Genomic DNA, 26,458 nt, shown 5'->3' with positions numbered 1-26,458 from the left:
TAAAAATCTAACCTTTCAAGTGGTGCATGTCAAACAAGAAAGAGCAACTCGGTGCTATATCGCTCTCTCCTTTTTTCCACATAAATATTCTTTAGTTTTTTTGCAGTGTTTTTAAAATTGCAGAGGGATGCTCTGCTGCAAACATATGCAGAGATTTTTCTTAGCAGTCGCTGGCTGCATCCTTGTGTTGCGTGACCTGGAGCGGCCATGTCAACACTCTGACACAAGTAACACAAGAGGCTCAGGGAGCACAGGAAACCTCAGTGTAGCAACGGATGACTGGGCTTGACAATTTAACAGAAAAGAGTGGTAAATGCTTGGAAGGCAGGCCAAACTTCTTACTGCATCTACTGTAAATTAGGTAAAATAAGACTTTCTGGCTAAGAGGAGATAAAAGTAAATATTACTTCTATTTGTTGATGGCACAGTGCGTCATTAGCATGGAACTAGTTAAGGAGTAGATTTTTATTAATTTATGTATTTTACACTGTAAACATAACGATTGTCACAGAGATCTATTTACTATTTTTTATTACCTTTTTCAATAATTAGACAATAGGCAGTACAACTAAAAACAGTAATACTACTCAGTGTATATTTCATATATCTTACTACACCCTGCTTGCACTCAGGATGTCTTGCATTTCAGAAATATTACCCAACTTAAGGAAATATTCCCTATTTTCTCTTTTCCTTTTAGTCCATGGTTCTCCTGCTTCACAGCCAGCGACAGTATATATTCGATTTCGACTCTCTCGACCGTCTTTCTGCTGTCACCATGCCAAGTGTGGCCCGCTACACCATGCAGACCATTCGTTCAGTGGGTTACTACAGGAACCTTTATCACCCGCCAGAGAGCAATGCCTCAGTAGCAGTGGACTACAGTGAAGATGGCCTCCTGCTGAGAATAGCTCACTTTGGCACAGGCCGGAGAGTCCTGTACAGGTACCGCAGGCAGAATAAACTGTCAGAGATCCTGTATGACAGCACAAGGGTCAGCTTCACCTATGATGAAACAGCAGGTGTGCTGAAGACTGTCAACCTGCAAAATGAAGGTTTCATCTGCTCTATTCGCTACCGGCAAGTGGGTCCCCTGGTCGACCGGCAGATTTTCCGCTTCAGTGAGGATGGCATGGTCAATGCACGCTTTGATTATACTTATGACAGCAGCCTGCGTGTCACCAGTGTACAAGGCGTCATAAACGAAACGCCACTTCCCATCGACTTATATCAGTTTGATGACATCTCAGGAAAGGTTGAGCAGTTTGGAAAGTTTGGGGTGATCTACTATGATATAAATCAGATCATATCCACTGCAGTCATGACATATACCAAACACTTTGATGCACATGGACGCATCAAGGAAATCCAGTATGAGATATTTCGGTCACTCATGTACTGGATTACTTTCCAATATGACGATGTGGGCAGAGTCACCAAGCGAGAGATCAAGATTGGTCCTTTTGCTAATACAACCAAGTACAGCTATGAGTATGATGTGGATGGCCAGCTCCAGACTGTATTCTTAAATGACAAAGTGATGTGGCGCTATACATATGACCTTAATGGAAATCTGCACTTGTTGAATGCAGGAAACAGTGCCAGACTTTTACCTCTGCGTTACGACCTGCGAGACCGCATCACCCGGCTTGGAGACATCCAGTATAGAATGGATGAAGATGGTTTTCTTCGTCAGAGAGGAGCAGAAATCTTTGAGTACAACTCTAAAGGCCTTTTGGTACGGGTTTATAGCAAGAGCAGCGGCTGGACAATTCAGTATCGTTATGATGGACTTGGCCGAAGAGTATCCACAAAGAGCAGCCTGGGCCAGCACCTGCAGTACTTTTATGCAGATCTGAGCTATCCGGCTCGAATAACACACGTATACAACCACTCAAGTTCAGAGATCACCTCACTCTACTATGACCTTCAAGGCCACGTGTTTGCTATGGAGATCAGCAGTGGAGAGGAGTTCTATATTGCTTGTGATAACACCGGCACACCTCTGGCTGTCTTCACAAGCAACGGCCTCCTGGTCAAACAGCTTCTATACACAGCATATGGTGAGGTCTACTTGGACTCTAACCCAGATTTCCAGCTTGTGCTCGGGTTTCACGGGGGTCTTTATGATCCTCTAACTAAACTGTTGCACTTTGGGGAGAAGGATTACGATATAATGTCTGGAAGGTGGACCATTCCAGATGTTTCTGCTTGGAAAAAAATTGGCAAAGAGCCAGTCCCTTTTAATCTGTACATGTTCAGAAATAACAACCCCATCAGCAAAGTCCATGAAGTTAAAGAATACGTTGCAGGTAAGATGTGCACCTGAAGCCGCTTGTGCTATTGCAACAATTGCTATTATTTTCATGATTGATTTTTCTGCCAAGCATGTTTTTCTATTTATCAAGAAGCAGCAAGAAAAAGCAGATATGTGGCAGCTTTTCCTGAAAAACATGAAATTGCCAGTTAATTTTAAGTCTAATCCATAATCTGCTAAACAGCTGTGATGATTGTCATTGATCTGATGATCCAATTTAGCTTTATTAACATCTGAATATTGTATGTATATTCATAGAAGCTATTAATTTATTCAATATGCAGTTTTCAAAAGCATCAAATTAACAAGCGTTAAACATGTACTAAAATGAGGGCTCAAGAAATTCAGTCTCACTAAAGATCAGTCTGAGATGGAATCTCAGCAGCCATGACACCAATATGCTATCTCACTATATTAATTGTGGAAAATATCATGTTTCTTTACCAGATTCAATTCAATTCGATTTTCAATTCTCAATTCAGTTTTATTTATATAGTCCCAAATCACAACAGTTGCCTCAAGGCGCAGCTGATGATAAGTCTCACAGGGAGTTACAAATATCCTCTAGAATATTTGTCCCCAGGACCACATTTTGGCATCATGACACACACACACACACACACACACTCACGCACCGTCACTGTGTCAGCACGTTTAAACTATACCAGCCATGCTCTTGCAGCTAGTTCATTTACAAATGTTTAACTATAGTTAGAACTTTAGATTTGAACCTTAATTCCTTTTAATTATTTTATTGTTGATTTCCTTTTTTCAGACGTTAACACCTGGCTAGTAACTTTTGGTTTCCATCTTCACAACACCATTCCTGGTTTTCCAGTCCCAAAGTTTGACTTGAGCATGCCATCGTATGAACTGAGGAAGAGTCAGCTGTGGGATGATCTGCCGGTGGGTAAAATTAATGTCTCTCATACATAACTGAACCCAAAATAAGCTGAAAGGCAACTGAGACAAAACCTTTGCTTTTAAAGATGACCAGATTACAAAAAAGGTGTTAGTTTTTTTTCCTCCCATTGTTTTCCTTTTACCTCCGTATTTTGAAGCTGCCATTTCCTAATTGGACTGCATTGCATTTCATAGAAAATCAGTTTTAATTGGGCCATATTTGCATAATAATAAACAGAAAATAAGGAAAAGTTTTCTTTGCGCTGTCTGGGTTTAGTTACGAGCTGTACACATTTTAATGCTGTCTAATTTTCTAAATAATATTCTGGTGTCGCTACTGTTAAAACTACTTTTTGATGCTTGGCTCCTTTGGTCTAAGGCCTTAACACAAAAAAAGTGTTGCAGTAAAATTGTCATGGGGGATTTATCTACTTTTGGCTTGAGAACACAGCTTGAAAACACCATTATCTTGGATGGGGATGAAAAACTCTCTGAAGCAGAGCAGTAGCTGGTTCTAAATGGCCTGGAGAGTCAGGTTCTGCCATGTTCAGGCATTAACGTTTCACTGCACTTTTCCTACAGTCTATCTCTGGGGTCCAGCAGGAAGTAACCAGACAAGCACACTCTCTCTTGTCATTCGAGCGGCTGCCAGAGGTCCATCTCAATAGAGGTCGGAGAGGTGAAAAGTCTTGGCTGTGGTTCTCAGCTGCAATGTCTCCCATCGGAAGGGCTGTTATGTTTGCCATCTACAAGGGCAGTGTCCACACTCACACACTCAACGTGGCCAGTGAGGACTGTATCAAGGTTGCATCAATCCTCAACAATGCTTTCTATCTGGAAGACCTCCACTTTACTATAGAAGGGCGAGACACCCACTACTTTGTCAAGCCAGGCCTTCCAGATGCTGACCTTGCTGCGTTACACCTCACTAGTGGACACAAGACTCTTGAGAATGGTGTCAATGTGACTGTTTCCCAGTCCACCACAGTCATGGACAGTCGAACTCGGCGATTTGCAGATGTGGAGATTCGTGCTGGTGCTCTGGCTTTCCATATCCGCTACGGATCCACAGTGGATGAGGAGAAAGCGCGAGTTATCGAGCTTGCACGTCAGCGTGCCCTGGCAGGCGCATGGGCCAAAGAGCAGCAGCGAGTGAGGGACGGTGAGGAAGGGGTTCGCCCCTGGACAGAAGGGGAGAAGAGGCAGCTTCTGAGTAGTGGCAAAGTTTTGGGATATGATGGGTACTATGTGCTTTCCATCGAGCAGTACCCAGAGCTAGCAGACAGCACTAATAACATCCACTTTCTTCGGCAAAGTGAAATTGGGAAGAGGTAACAATACCAGGTGTACTTTCTGCCAAAGAGACTTTGTTTTGGTGGAGACACTCCAGTCGACAGAAATAAAAGCAACTTTAATTAATAGTTGCTGGTGAGTGCCCTGAGTGTTATTGTGTTTTTGTATAAAAATAGAAAAAAAAGGAACAAAGAAAAAAGAAAAACAAAAGAGGAGAAAAACAGAAGTAGTTAAAAACAATGCTGTGCATTGTGACCTGGACACTACAGAGTAAATGTTCAACTACGCTACGCCTTAACATGGCAGTTACAGGTCAGTTCCTCTGTAGCACAAGCCTTCTGGACTCTGAAACAGAGGAATAGTGGTGTCTTTAAGGAATCAGTGAGCTAATTTAGGTGTTTGGGTTTTTTGGTTTTTTTGTTGTTTTCATCAAGGAAAGTTGGGTCAACAAATTATTGTAAGAGCAGAGGAAATGTTTACATTATGCATATCTGCACTTCTCTAGAAGTACCAGGCTCGTGGGTGCAGTCCCAGAGCAAGCAGTGTCCTTGAGTATTTGTTTTGTTTTGTTTTGAAATCAGAGACTTCTGATTATAGAAATATTCTCACCAAACAACCACTATGTATACCAGATTTAGCACTGTAAACATCAAAATGTCTTATTCTTGTTGAGATAATTTTAAACAGAAAAAAAAAGAAACGTGTTTAAATGCGGTACCTGATATTCATTGTGAGAAAAAAAAGAAAAAAAGAAAAAAAAACAACAACAAAAGGACAGCAGAGGTATGAAGAACTTTGCCCGGTGGGACAAAGCACAGCTTTGTCTTGGATAGCACAGGGACACCACATTTTGTAAATTATGCAAGAGTTTTATGGCATTTTTTTAAGAAACTGAATAAATGTCTGTACTAGTCATCTTAACAGTAATTTATGTTGTGTTTATACATAAATAAAGTCCAGCTGATTTTTATTTTCGTTCTTTTAGTTTTATGTGAGACATTGATTCAATATATATATATATATATACATATATATATATTTTTGTCATTCTTTCAAATACAGCTAATGTGGGGCTTCTTCACAATGCTCTGTTTAAGTAAGTAACAGAAACCTGTGCATGTGGTGACAAGTATTTAGAAGTGGTGATGTATCTATAACATGCAGTCAACTATTACTTCCACTAAATTTAATGTTTATTGGGCATAATGCCTTTTGACTTGGCTTTCCTGTCCAATGAATAATTCATCAACACAAATATTTCATGAACCCATCTCACATAAACAACGTTACAGTGGATAAAAATATAGATCACATCCATGTTCTCGGTAGGTATCATTTTTTTGAATGTTAAATGCACTAATTAAAATGATATTGGGGTTCTTTCGGGTGTGTTGTTTTTTAGATTTCTGAAGTGAGACTTTTTGATATTAAGGGTGTTCATCAGCAATGTTAGGGCACTTGAACTGGTAGCTAAAAACAACAACTGAAAGAATTTAAAATATAGGAAAATTACCCTTGGGGGAAATCTAGTTTGCTTAACTGAAGCAATGTAGAGAAAGTAGTTTGTGAAAATTTAGCATAACAGAAAATAGGCTTATCAAGGGGAGTTTGTTATTGCCTTTTTTGGTCTGATAGTGTTTTAGTTGTAATTGTTAAAAATGTCAAAAACATTTGAAACTACACAAATCACTGTGCAGATATAGGTGAAAATAAACTACTGTCGAGCTACTGCAACACATAATCAGACTACTGCTAATCAGACGCTGATTTGGAAATCTTCAGAAGCATTCCCAAATAGCAACATATGAAAAGCACTAGTATTCCAAAATAAAATAAAAGCAGTGCCAAAACCCCATCAAATTCTCAAATTAGATTAATGATTTAAAATAAATCTTCTGAGCTACAAAGCCCTAGAAGACAAATGAAGCATTACTTTGAAGTCAGCTGCTCGAAGGCATTCTGAAGTATGTAAATTGCTGAAGAAATTTTAAGTTTAATTAAGCTGAAGTATAGACAGTTGACTAAAAGTCTAGTCAGTCAGCGTCATAATCACAAAGGATAAATTTGCGTGTGAACATAAAAAGCTTATTTTCTCAAAATTACATTTAGGCTGTGATCACCTTTTCCGGTGTTTTTCATCAAAGCACAGAAGAGTTTGGATGTTGGAATGTATAAGTCTGAAAATAACCCCTTCATATGAAAGTGATTTCTTTTTCGTGGTAAACTTCAAACAGCATTTCAAACCAAATGGGAGCAGAATATTCTTTGCTCAAAAGTTGTTTTACACTGTTGTTTTTGTCCTCCTCTCAGCTTCTCTGCTTCCCCCAGTTTCTTTATATGTTGTTGGGGTTTTTTTCTCCATTTAAAATATTTTATGACACACACAGCCCAACAAAGGTGCATCTCTTTTAATGTTTCTCAGCACAAAATCTGAAATACATGCCTTCAAAGTTTTCATCAGAATCCCTTTGGGTATATCACCCCATTCACTGCCAACTTTTAATGAAATGTTTTATTAAAGTTCCCCTGTGAGCCATCGTCTGTTGTTCTTCACGTTAAAATTATAGTGAACTTATACGAACCCCCATTTGTTTTGATATATCCATACAAAGCATTTCAAACCCCTGCTGAAAAAAAACAAAACATAACGGAATTCTAATGCAAACTTGACTATGCCAAATATGAAGTATTCAAATCTTTCATTCTCTTAAAAGCCCTCTGATGCTCCCTAGTGGTACAAAGCACATAGTTCAGAAAGTCATCCGGCTGACCTGCTTTATCGCAGCACACTTGTTATAACAGCAATTATTACTGTTCCTACAGAAGGGTCAGAAAATATTGTTTCTTTGAGGTCCAACTTCAAATAATTTGGTGAAATTCTAGTGATTAGTTAGCCAGATGTTGGGAGGGAAACACTCCAGGTTAATTTAAAGAGACATCAAATGGAATAGTTAAACTAGTAATATTGAAATGAACGCCAGTACTGCTGCAGTATCACACTGTGACCACACTGCCAGAGCAACAGCGCGGCATATCACTATGCAGTGCAACTAGCTCTACTTCAAAGGCTTACATAAAAGAGATGGCAGAACTTTGCAAGAACATCAAAGAACCAAAAGCATTGTGCAATAACCACATCAGAGCAATAGAGAAAAAAAAATCAAGTATGTTTCATAATTCTTTTTTTCAGATGGAGGTAGCGGTATGAGATCACACCATCAAACATGAAATGATTTCACACTCTACATGTCCCCCTCTTGGATACCTGAAGATGAAACCAAAGATCATATGACACTTCAGTTTGACGTCAACTGGCTTGATTTATTTAGGTGGTTGATTTTGACTTTCAAGTGGCTCGGGGACTTTATATCAAAATAGCTGTTACAGTACTGAAGAAATATCTACAAGTATAAATTCTGATTCAAGTCTAGAGATGTAGGGAATTGAAGCAAGCTTTGACAAAAATCTCCTCTCCTCAGATTCATATAAAATCATCTGACAAAAAGCTGAGACTAAAGACAGCTGCAGTAATTTAAAGCGAAGGTGAATTTACAGTAGCAAAGCGGCGAACGTCGATGCGATGTTAAATATGTGCAATCATGTTCATCAACCGAGCTTATTAGATAATTATGAGCACATTAATAATCAACAGACAGAGCTCTCTAATCATGTTTTAGTAAATAAAATAAAGCGTATCCGGCAATCACTTCATCAAGGACAACGCACATTTTAAATCTTAAATGTCCAGGGGGAAGTTAAATTTAAACATGTAGTCCGTGACTCATAAAAGATCTGTTTTTTTCCCCCTTCTGCCAACAACAAGCACACAAGCGAATGCAGTTTCATTATTGTTTTTACTCACTTTGAGCTGACAACTCGTCGAGCTTCCGTTTGATGAAAAATCAACAGGACCTGTAGAGATAAAATCAGATTGATGTGTAACAGTATTTTTGGCAGGATTTCCAAATGCACACAGGGAAATTTGACTGAACTTAAATAGTAGTGACTCAAAAAAGGATCAAACAGGTGCAATTTTTCTAAAGGAAAATGTTTGAACTAACAACAGAAACAGAAGGTAAAATATTAGAGTGTATAAATATTTTCTTTGTGATGTTTGCCACTTAGAGGATGCCTACAGCAAAAAGAACAGTTATTACTTAATCTGTTTTGCTACATTTTTTAATACATTTTTTGCTACATTTCAATTATAAATGCACTGATTGTGTTTAACTGTGAGGATAAAGAGTCCAGTGATTTATATATGAAGGCGCAGCTGAAGACAAAGATGACATTGATTTATTCCAGGACTTTATACCTGTTAAAGGACAGGGAGAAGAGAGGGGGTGGATAGAGATGGTTAACTTTCATTTCACATGGCAGTGAGAACAAGAAAAGGATTTATCCCTGCCTTTTTTAATTAGTAACTCAGTCTCAGTCTGAGTCAGTAAGGCATGTCATAATACATGTCGTATTTGTGAGACTTGAAAATGTACCGTAATAGGTCTCGTGTCTTCACAAACATCTCATCCACTGTAGCCGTTTCTTCACCAGCATCCCATTCATCCCAACTAAATGAGAACAAGAACAAAGGATTTTTGGGGTTCTTGCTGCTCTTCTTGTTCAGCGTGAAGCCTTATAATGCTAGGCTTGTACCATGTCCCAATTCAGAAATAGCTGCTTGTTATCATTCCTCTGATCTTCTGAGAACTGTTGTGCACGCTGATGGGACTACTTGGTAAGTCTGCAAAGAGTGTTGGTAAAAAAAAAAAAACGAGGGAGCTAATGATCTCAGGGACGATTTAGAGTGAGTGGACTGTGGATTCTTAGTTTCACGCGGATGAAACGGAGTTCACTGTTGTTCAAAAGGACTCTGTGTATGTTGTGATGTGGCTCGGGTAGTGGGGAGCAACAGAACTATTTTTACACAGACCATGTGGATTGTGAGAACAACAAATATTTCCCATGTGTATGGCAGCTATTACAGTCTGACATGAATGACATTTTCAGCTTCCAACAAGCAGTGGACAAAAACACGCCGTCTCTTTAAGGTATGTATATCGCTGAACCTCATTTATAAGAAGAAATACTTAGAAAAGTACTTAAAGGAGTACTATAAGAATACATCATGTGCACTCTGTGCACTCAGTAACTTTAAAACCACACATTTCCAATCTTCGCCAACATAAATAGAATATTAACCAGATTGCAAATATTTACAGCTGAGTTCAATGACATACAGATTGTCATCAGGGATTTCTCGTGACTTCCACACTAATACAGAAGGTCCTGAAAAATCAGATATAAAAACAGTTGCTATAACACGGTTATAAACAAATTATTTTATCACAAGAAAAAACAATCTTATGATGCAGAAAATATGTAATATACAGTCTCTACCAGGCTTTGCTTAACATAAAGAAAACCCTTAGAAAGCTACAATTAAAAAAATATTGCCTCACCAGGACCCAGACTTATAAGATACATTAAAAACTAAAAGAAAAAAAAAATACAATGGAGAATACATATATACACTTTTCACTCTCTGTCTGTGATGCAGAAATGAGCTTGTGAGAGTGTTTTAAGCAGTCGGGTAAAGCAACTTCTGAACTACGTGTATTTCTTACAGCCTTTTTTTTTTTTTGCTGGATTCAAATAATCCAATAAAAATGAACTGTATGAACCAGCACTAAAAGCTGGGGGGGAAAAGCATGCTGGCACCTGTGTGTGTCAAAAAGAGACTGTAACTTTAATATTTCTAAGACAGAGAAATTGTTTTAAGGACCTGGTTGAAATGAGATTTACATTTTTAAATTAAAGCAAAATCACTCCTAGATTTTTAATCAGTGGTTAAACCTGTTACAGATAAAACCACCAAATACTAAACGCAGTTTTTCTCTTCCTTCTTTGGGCTGCATCTACAGAGTCTCCATAACATTTCAGAAGCAAAAATAGATAAAGACCATATTTGTGTTTGCAAGGTCAGGTGTTGTCCATCTTATCTTTATAAGTTCAGTTTTTTTCACAGAGTATAAACAGAATATCCCTGAGTGTAAACACTGAAGCCCAGTGACTAAGACAGCCACGACTAAATCATAGCTTCCACATTGAAAACTTTGTGCTATTTCTATGAAGCCCTCAAGCAATACATTGCAAATTCAAAACCTTATAATGTGAAGGTCATTTGATATTCCTGATAGCTTCCTAAATGCAGAAAAGTAATATGCCCTTATTTTATTCTTTTAGGTCTGTGTGACCCTTCTTTTAGCAGGTCAAACAAAGTCCAGAAGTCAGTCCTGAGTAAAGATAACAGCAGCTCCAAGGGAAAAATAGAGGCGGGCCGGATGATAATTGTATACTTGTGACTGATTGGACAAGATAAGTCTTTAAAAACTCAGATTGTGTTGAAAACTCTTTTAGTAAATATTATTCGATGAACAAGGATACATCTTTGCTGCCACCGATTTGAATAAGTCATGAGTGGATGTCCGTACTTTGAGAAGAAGCATTTGTGCGTTCATATTTTTAATCACACTCTTGGATTTTTATCCCCCTTTTTTCACATACATTAAATAGAAACATGTTACCTACATTTCTAATCCTGTTGGTGGGAAAACGAGTAACCAGAGGTGTTCTCTTTGTACTGCAGGTTATATAAAAATAAACCTCCGAAAACTGAAGAAGATGAGGATGACTCCCAGGCAGGGGTCAACAAAGCCAGTAGAGGAGGAATTATCTATGGAGACTACCTGCAGGTACAAATCTATCTTTGTACTGAAATTTGCATTTGTTGTTCAGTCAAAGTTTCTATATCAATTGATTTCTCTCTTTCCAACCCTCAGCTCGACAAAATACTCACGGCTCAGGTTCTGCAAAGCGAACTAAAAGCCAATAAGATCCATGATGAGCACCTCTTCATTGTCACCCATCAAGGTGAGTTGAGCTTCATTTTGTTTGAAATTATTTTTTTCTCATTTTCTCAAGAAAGCAAAATTGGATCCAGTCATAAACTGTACTTAAATGTTGATTTGATTGTAAATCATTCACTTTGTTTGCAGACAGTTAGAGACAGGTGGCAAATTAAAAGGAAAATCAATTTTAAATTAAAGACAGACTCTTTCACCCCTATAGTGAAGGATATGGAGGTTTTGTGTTATATGCATCCACTTGTCTCCTTAGTGTGAGAAGCCGCTGCACACTAATAGAAGTTCAACCTTTTTTTCCTTCATTTCTTTCTTTCCCCACCTGTGAATTGAAAGGGAGACGGATTGAAAGAATGTAAAAGCCTTGACTGCTTACTGACCTTTGTCCTTACCTCAAAATAAAATACTTACATATATTAATGATGCTTAAACATCTTTTTTTTTTTTTTTTTAGCCTATGAACTGTGGTTCAAACAGATTTTGTTTGAACTGGACTCTGTGCGAGATATCTTCATCAGCGGTCATGTAAGTTAGATTTCTGTGGTATCAGAAGGTTATGCAATTGTAAATTGATAATTCATAATTAAAACAGAGAAAAATGACATGTATCTTGCGCTGCTGCTACTATTTTTAGATGCACACTGTAAATGTTAAAGACTGAGTGCTGATAAGAAAAATGTAGTCAAAAAGATGGAGAATTTAAATGCATCTTAAACAAAACCATCTGTGGAGAACACCGTCACAATCACTCAGTGCCTCTGTTTAAAAAATTAGATTACTAGTCATACTAAAGTTTGTGATCAGCCTAGCTATTTCCAGACTAATAGCAGAACAGCAGTTGTAATTTAACATCTTGCTTAGGTAGAAATATACATTATATGTTATACTTGTAAAAAATATTGTTGAAAATACAAAAAGAACTAGTTATTTAATTAGACTGTTTCCTGTCCTACAAGCTTAAATATGATCAACAATAACTCCCCTAACATTTGCTATTCCTCTGAAGGTCCGAGATGAACGTAATATGCTCAAAGTCAACACTCGCATCCACAGGGTTGTGATGATCTTCAGACTGTTGGTTGACCAGTTTGCAGTTTTGGAAACAATGACAGCCTTGGACTTTTTTGACTTTAGGTAAACTCACACATAACGTTTACTTCAGCTCCAAAAAGCAATATAACACGCACTCCTCCACAATGTTGCACTCTGGCTTAACTGTGTACATGTATGCTTATGTGTGTATACAGGGAATACCTGTCTCCGGCCTCTGGCTTCCAAAGCCTCCAGTTTCGGCTCTTGGAGAACAAAATTGGAGTTCCAGACAACCTGAGGGTTCCATACAACAGACGCCATTACAGGGACAACTTTAAAGGTCATGACAGTGAGCTGCTGCTCTCCACTGAGCAGGAACCAACACTTTTAAAGTTAGTTGAGGTATGTTTTACAGCCACTTACATGTGGAAGGGCTACCATTTTTGATTTAGTTAGTAAGTAATTAAAACACAAAGAATAAACATGAATTTGTTGTTATTTGCCCTGTTGGAGGACTGGTGGGCAATTACTTTTGCCAAGGTGCCACATGACAAACTGGGATTTTTGTAAAGGGCCACACCAATAAACTGAACTCATTTCTGCTCAATATTAATTTTGTCTCTCTATAAGCTCCTTGGTGTAGCCCTCTACAACAGTCCCGATTTCTCATGTGACCCCTTGGCAAAATTAATTGCTCACCCCTGTGCTAGAGTATACATGTGAGAAAAAACCCTGGGCTGTTCTTTCAGGAGTGGCTGGAGAGAACTCCTGGATTGGAGGTGGATGGCTTCAATTTCTGGCAAAGGCTGGAAATCAATATATTTGATGGGTTAAATCAGGAGAAGGAGAAAATTGAGGTAAGAGATGGCTCCAGCTTTCAGAACAAACTTTTTTTTTTTTTTGCTGTCCCTGGAGTACACCGATGACTGACAGAGACTGCTGTTTTTCCCCCCCATATTTTCTTTTAAAGAAAATGCCTGATTCTGAAGAGAAAGAGGAACTGATGGCAGAGATGGTCAAACAGAGGGAGCTTTTCACATCTCTGTTTGATGAAAAGCGCCACGATCACCTTGTCAGCAAGGGTAAGTGTTTAATCAGATGCCATAATCACCGAGGCTTTATCATGTTTATTTACAGCCTCTGTTTGACACAAAGTGAAGCTTATGTTGTGCAAGGTGTGGACTTTAAAAGTGAAACTCTAGTTTACAAAAGGATGTAAACACCAACATTTCTTGTTACCTTGAAAATAAAAAATTTCCCTTTCGTTAACAAGGTGAGAGGAGACTCTCTTACAAGGCTCTGCAAGGTGCTCTGATGATATACTTCTACAGGTATGTTTAGTTCGTTTTAGAAGGTTTCCTCACCTTTAATGGTCTAGTGGTGACACTGTATGTTATATTTGCTTCCTATTCATAGTTTTACATTGTTAACACCTGGAGGCTGCAAACAGCTTCAGTGGAAAGTCTTGCACAAGAACGCCTCAGTGCTAGTCCCTGAGGCAAGGGTACTCATTTGTTCTTCCCACATAAATTTTCCATATCACAAGCCCCTTTGTGAAACCTGCCTGAAAATGTAAGCTTTATTAAAAGGTGTGGTAACCGGCTTTTTTTTTTTCTTTCAAATCGTTGCGGTAAGGACACATTGTCACTTGAGACTTACTGAGGCTATGCAAAAGTCAACAGAGGTAACTGAAGTTAGTGGAAGGTGATAACAGATGCAAAATTTAATACGGTAACTTACTGGTGGTAGTGAACAGGTGATAGTTGCGCTCATGTTATAGCTGATATGAAGAGAAAATAGATTTTTTTTTTACATTATAATCTGTAAAACCTAAAATCTTTTTTTTTTACCTTGAAGGGAAGAGCCAAGGTTCCAGGTTCCCTTCCAGCTGCTCACATCCCTCATGGATATCGACACCCTCATGACGAAATGGAGATGTAAGTTGCTTGCTACGTGTAAACAGAGTAAGAAAGTTTGAGGGGAAAGGAAAGTATATTTTTTTCTACAGTGTGTTGTTTTTATTTTTTGCCCAAGGGCAGAACTGGACTAACAAAGAAGCCTACAAAGTTACTAAACTTTAAAGTTAGATTTGAACCCAAGAGGCAGAAGAATCTTATAACATCCTCCATGCCCGTTGATCAATACAACCTATTGCCAATGGACAAAATAACAATGGCTATTCCTGGGTGTTTTTTTCCCTACTTTTTTGTAGACAATCATGTGTGCATGGTTCACCGGATGATTGGCAGCAAAGCTGGCACAGGGGGGTCGTCTGGCTACCAGTATCTTAGATCAACTGTCAGGTATTGTATGGTGTAAAATAATGTTATGATTAGACATTTATTTTCACACAGCAAGTATCCGAAACACTTCAGAGTTAATTTAGATAAAGACAGCACAGTGCTACTCTGCTTATCTTAATTAACTTGTCATGTAGCAGTTCCATCTGTAATGCACAGTGACAGTATATTTAAAGTTCAAAGAAACAACAGTAGAGTAAAATAAAATCTGAACAGCAGTTTACTTTTTGCTTCTCAGAAGTCACAATTCAGAACAGATGCACATACTAAACAATGATTCTATATTTGATCTTTTTAATTAGTGACCGATACAAAGTTTTTGTGGATCTTTTCAACCTGGCAACATTCCTGGTGCCTCGCCACTGGGTACCCAAGCTGAATCCCAACATTCACACTTTTTTGTACACGGCTGAGTGCTGCGACAGCTCCTACTGCAGCAGTGACGACTCGGATTAGAGTGCATCTCACTCGTCTGTCCAGGCTTTTTCACTTAAACAGATCTCCCAGCAGCGGATTATTTACAGTTCAATAAGAGGTGAAAAGCAGGTCAAAGAAATGCATTTTGTTGATGTTTATGAGAAACAATGCATGGCATCTTGTCAGTGTACCTTTAAAGAACTCTGAAATATGAAGTGTATGTGTTTTCATGAATGGAGACAGTTCAACATATAGCCAGTTTTATCAAAAACTATATATTATTAAGAAGGATTTAAAATCTAGGTGAGATGAAATTCGAGGTCATGTGGTATTTTAATTTGATATTAGGTGAACTGGATGTTGGAGTGAAGAATAACGCAGACGGGTTGATTTGAAGGCGTGATGTCTTTACATGGCATCACACATAAATGCACAAAAACAGTAAACGTAACAAAGTAACTACGTTTTTACATATTAATGTTTAGCAAACAAGAGAAAATCAAGATAAATTATGCTGCAGGCTTATGACGCAATGTCTGACAGATAATAAATCAAATATTTAAACAGCCAAATTAAGACTATTTTACTTTAATCTTGACTGTGAGCCACAAAGTACTGCAGATGGCTCCTTGATAAGAGGTGCTCAGATGTTTCCTCAATAAAATTATGTAAATTGGCTGAGATTGACCTGAAAGCAAACAGATCAGTGAGAGCAGTGATCAAACTGTGAGTGCAAGGACAACGCTGGTGGCGATGATGAGTTTTTACAAAAATGGATCATCTTTCATCTCAGCACAGGGATGGTGTCATAGAGGGAGCCATTTCAGACTACTCAGATGTGTCTTGGGTGCATAAAGGTGTACAGCAAATGATGAACCAATGAACCAAACACATCAACGTCTAAAACAAAACCATTTGCACAGAATAAATATGAACCATAAAATTGTACATAATGTTGTTGTTGTTTTTGTAAAGTTTTAAATTAATTTTGTCAAGTATTTATGCACTGATTAATGAAATATCTTTATAGCCAAATTTATGACTCATATAACCTATGACATATATCTGTATGTATTTAATAAGATGTGTTTTATATGATGGAACAATTCATGTTATTGTATTTTTGCAGTGATGTGTTTTATTGTTCTATTAAAATTCAACACTTGCCAACAGTATGAAGTAATTTATTTGGTTTTAGTGGTGCTTACATCTCAATAAAAACATTTAAAGTGGTACTCGAAAGCAAACAGATGAATGATTTGAATTTTGGCACTGGTAATCACACAGATATTCACTCACAAACACACACACACACATACACACACAATGACTCATACAGGCATTGTTGTCAAAGAAAAACAGCTGCCACTGAATCTGCAATGCCTGCAAAAAGAACAAAAATAGAGAAATACTGTTATTCCCCGAGGAGATTCTGGACACTTCAGTGCACCTATCTTAAGCTGAAAGATCATATAAACATAAAATGTCAAGATCAAAGGTCAAACTCACCACAAATGTTACCACCTATTTTTATATAAACATAGCCCTCATTTCCCCATCTTGTTCCCCAGGAGTTCTGCACAATCCAGTACGGAATATCCCCTGAAAGACAACATGCATTTAAGACTGAATTATTTACAAGGTAAAGAAGCACTACTTGTGCTTATGTGTGCTGCACCCACATTAGACTGTTACATAATCACTCAAATGCTTGCGTAATACCTAGAAAACAGAAGTGTTTGAAATAATTGATGTTAATAAACGTAAAGTATTTTTGTCTAAACTATGCCCATAAATAAAATATGAGATAGCTGCTACCACACAGCTGTAGCCAAACTAGTGTTTAGCCTCTACTTCACAGTAATATTTCTTTCTGGATCACAAAAGATATAGATAAACATCGAAATAAACAGAACGTCTGGTACATCAGGTCAACATGAGTGCACAGATTGTTAATGATTACAATTTCAGCTAACCTTTGATTACTGTATGCTAAGAGAACAGGGGGTTGGGGTACAAGGTGAAATGGCAAAATACTGAATGATACACTGTAAATAAGGCAATTTAAAAAAAATCATACTCTGCTTTAATCTCGTAAATTACTTACAACTACACAAGCAAGAGTTGTAAAAGAGTGCGATGAAATAAGGAACCTTGGTTCTTAGGACCTTGAGAAATGAAAACATTTTCATTTTTACTCAGTCTTCAGATCTGACATGTAAAACTTTTTCCTCCTGCTGGCTCATATTTCACTTGATATAAAAATTTTATTTTTAAGGATTTTAAATAAGCTAAAAACTCTGATCAAATGCAGGCTTAAACTACCTTCACAGTGGATTACAAAACTCTAAAAAATAAAAAATTGTGTTAGCTCAAATAAATTATAAAGTCATATTTTTTTTTAAACTATTCAAAATACTTCTTCTCACTTAAATGTGAGACATGTGGTAGTATTTACCGGTAGTGTCATAGCCGACAATCAGAATGGCATGGTTGGACCACTGGCTGGAGCAGTGGTGTTGGATGATGCCTCCCAGGTAATCTTGCCAGCTTACAGCATCCACAATAGCAACCAAAGGGCCATATTGTACTAGCTGACCCATCATTGCCTTCTCTTGACCACTGGGAAAAAAACAGCACAACTTGTTCTTATAATTACGTTATTACTATAATGTAAAGTCAGGCAGTTAAATGTTGTACAAGAATATTTAACTAATCAACTTCAATTATCAGTACATCGGTTTTGTTTGTTTTTTTACTAAATGTGGTGCATTTTCTCCCGTCAGTCTGTTGCTCAAATACTGGCCTCTTCAGTAACACTCTCTGTCCTTCCACAAGATGATTCCCGCTGGGGTTATGTCATGCTGTACTCTGCCAGCCTTATTACATATGGTGCACGAAGCCCCTGTTTGTGCCAAATCTATACCGAAGAAAGTCAGAATAAAGTCATTTGGGTTTCCATTTATGGTGAGGTTGTGTTGAAACTTTATGGTGTTTTTCAGCAGTAAAAATCTGGTTTAACCATGAGATTAGCCGTCTGTGTGACCTCCCCAAGTCTCCACCCTGCAGAAACATCCAATCCAGCAGCTTGATAAACTCTGTGACCTAACATTGAGACCCCTCAGAAGACACATACAGGTCTAAGGAAAATGTTTAGACTGGATCAGTGGATGAGAGAACATCAGGACTTTAAGTAACATTGTGTTGATATGCAATAAATCTCAATATCAGCACTTCACTTTCAAGTTCTGTTTAGGAAGGTAAAGTGGCTTTATTTACATGGCACACTTCAAACGGAGAGGGAAGTTAAACTGCTTTACACGGACAAAGGGAAGCATCAAAAATGCCATTCAAAAACAGTGAGCCACAATAAACTATAAATATAAGAGCACGAAATGACAGGTAAGTATGCAAAAGGAAATAAAATGCATCCAAAGAAAATAAAATGTGAACATAACAGTCCACTATGAATAAATCTACATTGCAGTTATGCCATTAGAAGCTGACCTGAAAACAACAAATGTAAAACACAGAAACCAATCCATCACAGACAAGGGAGAATAAGTGAGTTTTTGGGTTAAATCTGAAAGTGGCTAGATTGGCGTGCATGATATATCATCAGGAACGAAGTTGTTTCCATCTGTATGCAGCACGCTAGCAGAAGGCAGCCTAACCTAGTTTGATTCTAAGTGATTTATAAACCAACAACAAAACTTGAAAGTGTCTGATTTAAGAATATCACCTTAAATTCTAACCTCTTGTTACAATTCTGGCAGCAGCGACTCTGAGAGGCCCGAGGTTGTCTGACAGGCTTTAGAGAAGACAAGAAATATTTATGATATAGAAATGAAGTATCACCGAGTTTCTGCAAACCTTTGTGAATTCCAAACCTTGGTAGTCAGTATACGGAGTGAGAATCTCCTGGCTATGGCATCCATCATGTGTTTAACTTTTGTCAGGTAGCAGCTGGGGTGGCTGACTATTTTACTTTTGACTTGTTAACACAAATTTCAACTCCACTAAAAAAGATGAATGTGAAAAAGATAACAATGTCTGTTTGTTTTTTGTTTTTTTTTAAAAAGCACTTTATGGAGTGTGCATGTAGTTGAAATAATCAGCTGAGTTTATGAACTTCTCTGATAAATGCCTCCATATTAAAGTAGAAAGAACAATATGTTGGTAAAATCCTATTAAAAAATGCTGATTGTTTTATTTGTTTCCAAAATGGATTTGGTCCATGTGTACAATTTTCATAGCTGGGTGTCCAACCCGATTACTTAGTTTAGAAAAGCAGTATATTTTTGAATTGCTCTTGAGTTAAAGAAGCAAAATCAACCACATTCAGACTCTGAGGTCTAGTCGCTATTTCTCCCTGTAGTCTTTTACTTCCATTACTACTTTAAGTCCTTAAACTGCTGTGTGAAGATAAGAGGTTATCTAGGCCATCTCACAGAGATCCAGGGTCCTGCAGCAGCAGTACAAATCTATTCTCAAGTTTAACTCTCCTTTCTCCAGCTTCCCATGGCTGTGTCCTATAAAGCACAGGTTGATGAGGCACTCTGCCTCAATGGTAATGAAGGCCAGTTGATGGTACTGCAAATCTCAGCTCACTTGTCCCCCCATTTCTCTGACAAGTGATTTGTAGTTCTTTTTCTTTGCACCAAGAGAGTTGCAGAAATTACTACTTGCAGAATTATTGCCAGGCAGACAGTACTCCTGTTTCTTACTAGTCGTGGTTGTGATAATTTGCTATGTGTTAGCACAGTAAATTATCACTACCAAGACTCTTTTCCAATATATGGAGTCTATGATAAATGAGGTTTGTACCGTTCAAGGTCATGGTTGCATACTGATACTGTAATACAAGTATTAGAAGAAACATGGCAGCCCTCCATGTTTTTAACAAATTCATTCATGTTTGGCAGAAAAACATCAAGAAAACAACAGTTAATAACTACAATTAAAATGTATACTATTGTTTCAAAAAGTTGCACTGACATTTTAAAAAAGTAGAGCAAATATTTTTTTTTTTTAAAAATCAGAGGCAAATAAACATCATCTTAGGTTACTTGAATGCTCAGTTAAATCTGCTCTGACAGTGGATTCAGAGCCTAGCTATGAAAGTATTATACTGAGATAGCAAAATAACAATAACAACAGAAGGCATTACATATGCACGAAGCAAAGTCCCTGTTCTGTTCAATTTTAAGTAAAGACAATCAGATTCACCTTTGGGCCAAAAAGAACTGACCCGGAGTTAAGAACCTCTGTGCTAGTGAGCTATCTATGTCTGTGTTGACAGAGTAAACACTGTGATTGTACAGAACCAATCCCACGCCCATTTCTCTGTCCTTGGTACTTTATGAAACCCACATTAAAGTTGCATGTTATTCTCCTTAAATTTATGAAGTTAATATTTAGCTTTTATTACTTGTAGAAAACTTGATAAAAAATAAAGTCTCACCTGAAGTCATGTGTTGTAAAGTTCTTTATGGCAACACCGCTGTGTGACTGGGAGAAAAAATGGCAGATTTCTGTTTTGGCCTTATAGGGATACTCGGACTGAGTCACCAACTTCATTCTGGTCTACAAAGCAAATAGTGAACATTAGTACACAGCATGTCTGCTTTATTTCATATTTCTTAATGTGTATGTCTAAACAATGTTACACAGATTTTATAGATGCTAAAGTTTTAAACCCTGTGATTCTACGGTAATGTGCAAAGGTTTTAAGCCACCCACTCATTTCCTTAAATTTTGCTGGGAAAATTGGAAAGCAGGTGCAGCAATTTACTGAAACATGCAAAGATATATGGGAATATAGTCTATATGTTCTCTGTCAAGGTGATCTCTTGACAGAGGCTCTCTGGAGGCCAGTCCAATGACTGATAGTGTTTTGACAAGATCCCCAACACCAGTGGCTGAAACGCAGCCCCAAACCACGACAGAGCCTCCATCATGTTTTACTAATCACTGCAGTACCTCTCCTCACTTCCTCCAAACCAAATATGTCAAATCTGGATTCATCACTCCACCTGTTGCCACAGATTTTCAGTCCACTTCTTGTTTAAGCTGACATACTTCAGTCTTTTCTCACCATCTCCATCTCTTCCTTCCTTAAAAATGGCTTCTTGACAGCCACCTATCCACTGAGAACATTTCTCATGAAGCTTCAGTGAACAGGAGAAGGATCATCTGAAGGGCAGGTGCATCTCTCAGGTCCTGTGTCAGCTTTTTGCTGGATTTCTACCCATTTAAGGACATGACTTTCAGATAATGTTCATTTGCTGTAGATTTTTTAGGACTGTCATTTCTTCTTTTTTACTCCACATGTCCAGTTTCCTCACTGTTTTGGTTTTTGGCTAAATGTTATTTATAAATCACCTTGGTGGAAAAATATATCGTATGCCTATAAAACTGTTATCGTTGGCATTTTTCATAGATTCAACTAAAGAAACGGGAACAAATTATTGTTGAACTATTGTTCAAGACACTTACAAAATACTAGAAAGTTTGGCACCTTGGAAGCAAAGAACAGAAAAATGAGAGGTGGCCTCAGACTTTTAGACAGTACCATATTTTCAAATTCTCCTGTTGCCTTAGTGACACAGAAATGTTAATTGCAGCCTTGGTCATTTCAGGTATTATAAGCTAAGATTCTGGAAGCATCTTTTATAAGACCTAAAAATATGTTAACGTGTGTAAGACTATCAGCATACCTGTTTTAACCAGTTCAGAGCCCGAGTTGTGGAGCCTCCATTACAGCCTGCATTTTGGTAGGAGCAGTCAACAACCTGCTGCACACTGAGCTGCTCCAGCTGTGAGCCTCCTATGGCATGGACAGACTGTATGGCACCAACCACACTAAAAGCCCAACAGCTCCCACACTGCGAAGGTAAAATTACAGAAATGAGACAAAAGAGAAAAAACAAATCTCCCAAGCATTATTTAGATCTAGCTCCTGACCTAGAATCTATTCACACTGTACCATTCTAAGGAGCTATTTCTTATTTAATTCTGGAAATGATCTACCTATGCATATCTGTCTATATAATCCTACTATAATAATCATCTAAAAAGCCCTCTGCCAGTGTTATAAGACTGACACAAGATTTTAGACGGTTTAACCAAGTATCTTCAGTTTCTAAATGCTCTACGTGGTACGTGATAATGTGACTGTGACCGATTGTTTTCTGCTGCCATCTACTGACAGAAAAACCACAGGTATACACACGCTTCAGAAAAATGTGAATATCTGCTTCAGTTAAAGGTCTTAATTTAAGGTTTTATGTCTATGGCTCATTTATTGTATTCAGACTACAAAATAATTTCTCATATTTTATAGCTGATATAGATTAAAAAATGCTTTCCTGAAACAAGTGTTGCTTTTTTGCTGGTACATACAGTAGTTCATCATGTGACGGATTCTTGTGTGCGTCTGTGGGGTTTTTTTTTTTTTTTTTGCTTAATATTTGCACGAGCAATATTATTCTCCAAACGGCATCCTAATATTGCATGCTCAGTTCACTTACTTGGCATAAATGTATTCCCATAAATGTAATGAAAAACTGAGCTCTCTGTTAAAATCCAATTTTTGCTGCTCAATATGGTTTCACGGCTTAAAATCAATGCTGAAAGCAAAATCAGTCAATATTGCCTGGTCTCAACATAAGTATCTGCTGAGTATACAAAATATTAGGGCTATCTGCTTTTAAAGTGATCAAATGTTCTCAAGACACAAACATGGAATCAAGAAAGGGAAAAAAATGGATCAAGAAGCAATAACAAGATGTGAGAGGTTTGATATATCGGGTCTGTGTGCATCCTACAGCAGTTTATATTCTGTCTCACCAGCTACGTATTATAAAAACTCAGCAGGTCCACAGGCAGAGCTAGAGTAAAAAAAATCTGCCCGGTAAAACTGCAGCAGAGGAGAGTGGTAGGTGAGAGTGGTCATTTAGTGCATCTCCCTGGAGTGCGAAACTTTACCTGAATAGAGCAAAGTAAAATATATGATCATGATGGCGTTCAGCTGAACCAGTTATGTCTCTCCCTTAGGACAACAGTTTTACAGCAATATCATCATCCCCTATGGCAAATTGACTGACTAAAGAGATAAAGGACAAAAAGAGCAAAAAGTGTATCTTCAGCAGGGACAAGCAACAACTCAGTCTCACTAACCCTCTCCCTTCTGTACCCCCGGGTCCATTCTGCTCCCTGAGCAACAGCTCCAGAGGTTTAGTTTGTCATTGCTCCTTTGCTCTTCCACTACCATTACCGAGGTCGCCTTCGAGTCAAATATGCCTTTTCTTCTCTGGTACTTCATATTAAATGCTTCACATTTGAAGAGTGTTCCCAAAGTACTAGCCTGAAAAAAAAGTCTCTTTCCACTCACCTTAATTTTCACTTTGAGACATGTAACAACAAGAATGTTAGACTTTTTTAAATGAAAAAAATATCTGCATAAATTCTTAAATATTCTATGTGTGTGTGTGTGTGTGTGTGTGTGTGTGTGTGTGTGTGTGTGTGTGGTGGGGGTATATCACTCGGGATTAATCCTGCATTTGCCGATGTACAAGTTGCAAATACCACGTCCATTAATGGACACCCATACTTTTACATACTCTGTTTTTCAAAGCTACCACACTTCAGCTTGGATGATTGGGCATTCGGGATTACTAAAAAGAATTTCAAGTTTTGATTGTTCAGAACACGGGAAAGAGTTTGGTGCCTAGAGAAGGCAAAAGAGTTTCTGGGTCTTGTTTATATACGCTTTCTCTTTAGATGAAAAAGAATTTTTAACTTGAATCTGTTGATGAAGGGATAAACTGGGTTCAGTGACGATGATTTTCAGTCCTCTCTGAGCCCATGCAATGATCTTCAGTACAAAATCTCTGTTGTCCCTCGCATAGATGTATATGATAAAATCCCTACATTCTTTTTCTGTTAAGAAATGTTATTCTTACACTTACAATACCAGCCACACATTCTCATGTCAACATTTGATGTGTTTTGTCATCTCTGTGTTATTTTCAATTAAATGTTTTAGATAAAATTCAATTCAATTTTATTTATATAGTGTCAAATCACAACAACAGTTGCCTCAAGGCACTTATGATCAACTAAAACCACTGAAAATTGCTTTTATTTTACAATTTTCACATCTTTTTTCACTTTGGTGGAGAAAAAATAATAAATTATATACATTTAAATAAAAACTGTTTAAAAAGTGTTAAATGTATATTCATCCTTAAAACTGAAGCACTGAAATCTCTCACACAGGGCATCATAAATTTTCACCTACTTAAAAGTGAAAAGCAAAGAATCACCTGACAAGTGTCTACATCATAATTTTGACTGTGTTATTGGTGAAGACTTGCGTTCATTATCGAAGCCTGTAACGTATTCGGTATTCTGTACCTATTTGTTGATTGAATGCTTTATTCATAAATGATGAAAAGGCATGACTTTATCTGTCCTGGTATGTCTCTGCATCTAAAGCATGTCCAACTAAGCTCCCACATGTACAGTATACCTACAGTATCATGTGTAAAACTTACTGCTTGTTGGTCCTGGACTGGTGCCACGGCTGCCTTGTCCCTCCAGTCAAATTTGTCTGGGAGCTCCTTTACACTCAGTCCAGAGAAGAGAGGAGCTCTCTCATAGACTGCTCCCAGGTACAGATCTGTGGATAAAAGATACAGTTCAAAGTCATTCTTTTTTTATACAAACACAAGTGTAAACTACGATTCTGCAGACTCAGCCTAGTTCAACAAAAGGCAGGACAGAAATATAAATGAATAAAATGTCCAGAGGGTTCACTAAACACACCTGTATGTCAAAATATCAACCTACCTCTGAATTCCTCCTGTGAAAGGTCAGAGAATTGGTTGATGCCATACTTGGCAGACTGTGTTTCTGTGGAAAATGAGTTCAGATAGGTGTGCCGTATTGTAGCTCTCTGCAATTACACAAATGAAATGGTATGATGATATTAAATGGGAGGGGGAAAAAAGGAAAGAAAAACATAACAGGAAACTCTGGTCTTTAAAATAAGTTGTTCATGTAGATGTTCAATACCTGTGATAGAAAGGGTAATGAAAGTAAACTACATTTATGTATTTGAAACCTCTAAAAACTTTTCTTATCCAACTCTAACTAAGAAAACACACAATTGTTAATATAATAGCCAACAAAAACTCTAAGCATATCATGCTGACAGATGTCAAAACATATTAAGCAGCTTATAAAAGATAAGTTGCTAATCATATCAATATACACAGTATAAAACTGTGGCGACCAGTTGGGAAATAAGGAAGCAGGTAAAAGTGAAAGAATTAAAAATAAAATGTTCTTAATCGCACAGCTGTTTTTATTTCATATGGCTTCAGCTATTAAGCTGACCCTCATGTTACTCTAAACACCACTGTTAACTATTGTTCCAATGTTGTAGTACAATTTTCACTTAATCTCAGTTTATGGCAGTATTTGTATGCTTTTATATATATATATATATATATATATATATATATATATATATATATATATATATATATGTGTATATATATATATATATATATATATATATATATATATATATATATATATATATACATACATATACATATGTGTATGTATGTATGTATGTATAGATATATATAGATATATATATATATATATATATACACATATATATATTTAATGTAACATTCAACAAAATTTTCCAAAATTATTTTCCGTATTTCCTTCTTCTACGTGAGTGGGCGTGGTCTAACATGAAGTACTCCCCCAGTTTGTTTTCAGTTTTCCGTCTGAGTACTTCACACTTGCTAAGTGTGGCACTTAAGACTTCTTCTACGCCTCCCTCACTTTACATACCTGAAAACTGAGATGACGACGACTAAATTCTTCGCTGCTTACTTCATACGTGCGGTGAAACTGCTTTCTGAATGCCCCGAAATCAGCGGCAGAGCCGTTTAACTGAGTCCGAATTTCACTTGAGTTCACATTTTGGCAACACACAGGAGAGACAAGTAATCCGAGAGCGACCACAGCAGGTATGAACACCTGACAAGCCCTCATTTGACGAACAAATGTCAGCTGAGAAACATCCACACGGGGAAGCACAAGTGTTTTGATGTTCGCGGAAAAGGGTGAAGATTTGTCGCGCATGCGTCCTAATCAAGAGGCGTTCCCTTGGAAACGAAGAAAGAAAGTTTACTACGACGAGCGCTGGTTGATAAAACAAACCAAAAATGTAAACTATTTAAAACGCA

At 37.5% G+C, this 26,458-nt stretch overlaps 3 protein-coding genes across 3 annotated transcripts in view; 2 read left to right on the top strand and 1 right to left on the bottom strand.

Moving 5' to 3' along the window:
* si:dkey-237h12.3 (teneurin-3) overlaps positions 1–5,483 on the top strand; it is a 134,003-nt gene extending 128,520 nt beyond the window's left edge. Inside the window, exons 28-30 of the mRNA XM_039621048.1 lie at positions 701–2,312; positions 3,093–3,223; positions 3,803–5,483. Coding sequence (XP_039476982.1) covers positions 701–2,312; positions 3,093–3,223; positions 3,803–4,555 — 2,496 coding nt within the window. The 3' untranslated portion in view covers positions 4,556–5,483. The remainder of the gene's footprint in view (positions 1–700; positions 2,313–3,092; positions 3,224–3,802) is intronic.
* Positions 5,484–10,856: 5,373 nt separating this feature from the next.
* tdo2a (tryptophan 2,3-dioxygenase a) lies at positions 10,857–16,354 on the top strand. Its single transcript, XM_031758815.2, has 12 exons — positions 10,857–11,021; positions 11,160–11,265; positions 11,353–11,443; positions 11,888–11,958; positions 12,440–12,567; positions 12,681–12,867; positions 13,215–13,322; positions 13,436–13,547; positions 13,739–13,796; positions 14,323–14,402; positions 14,678–14,768; positions 15,068–16,354. Exons 1-12 carry the CDS (start codon positions 10,987–10,989, stop codon positions 15,219–15,221), a joined length of 1,221 nt encoding a protein of 406 aa, XP_031614675.1. The 5' UTR covers positions 10,857–10,986; the 3' UTR covers positions 15,222–16,354.
* On the bottom strand, positions 16,351–26,434 carry ctso (cathepsin O). Its single transcript, XM_031758829.2, has 8 exons — positions 26,061–26,434; positions 25,038–25,143; positions 24,743–24,867; positions 21,902–22,069; positions 20,647–20,768; positions 17,641–17,804; positions 16,692–16,784; positions 16,351–16,565 (listed from the first exon to the last, which is right to left on the bottom strand). Exons 1-8 carry the CDS (start codon positions 26,352–26,354, stop codon positions 16,531–16,533), a joined length of 1,107 nt encoding a protein of 368 aa, XP_031614689.1. The 5' UTR covers positions 26,355–26,434; the 3' UTR covers positions 16,351–16,530.
* Between the last annotated feature and the right edge of the window lie 24 nt (positions 26,435–26,458).

The sequence above is a fragment of the Oreochromis aureus genome, linkage group 2 (genome assembly GCF_013358895.1).
Source record: "Oreochromis aureus strain Israel breed Guangdong linkage group 2, ZZ_aureus, whole genome shotgun sequence".
NCBI lineage: Eukaryota > Metazoa > Chordata > Actinopteri > Cichliformes > Cichlidae > Oreochromis > Oreochromis aureus.
This window is presented reverse-complemented; position numbering and strand designations above follow the sequence as displayed.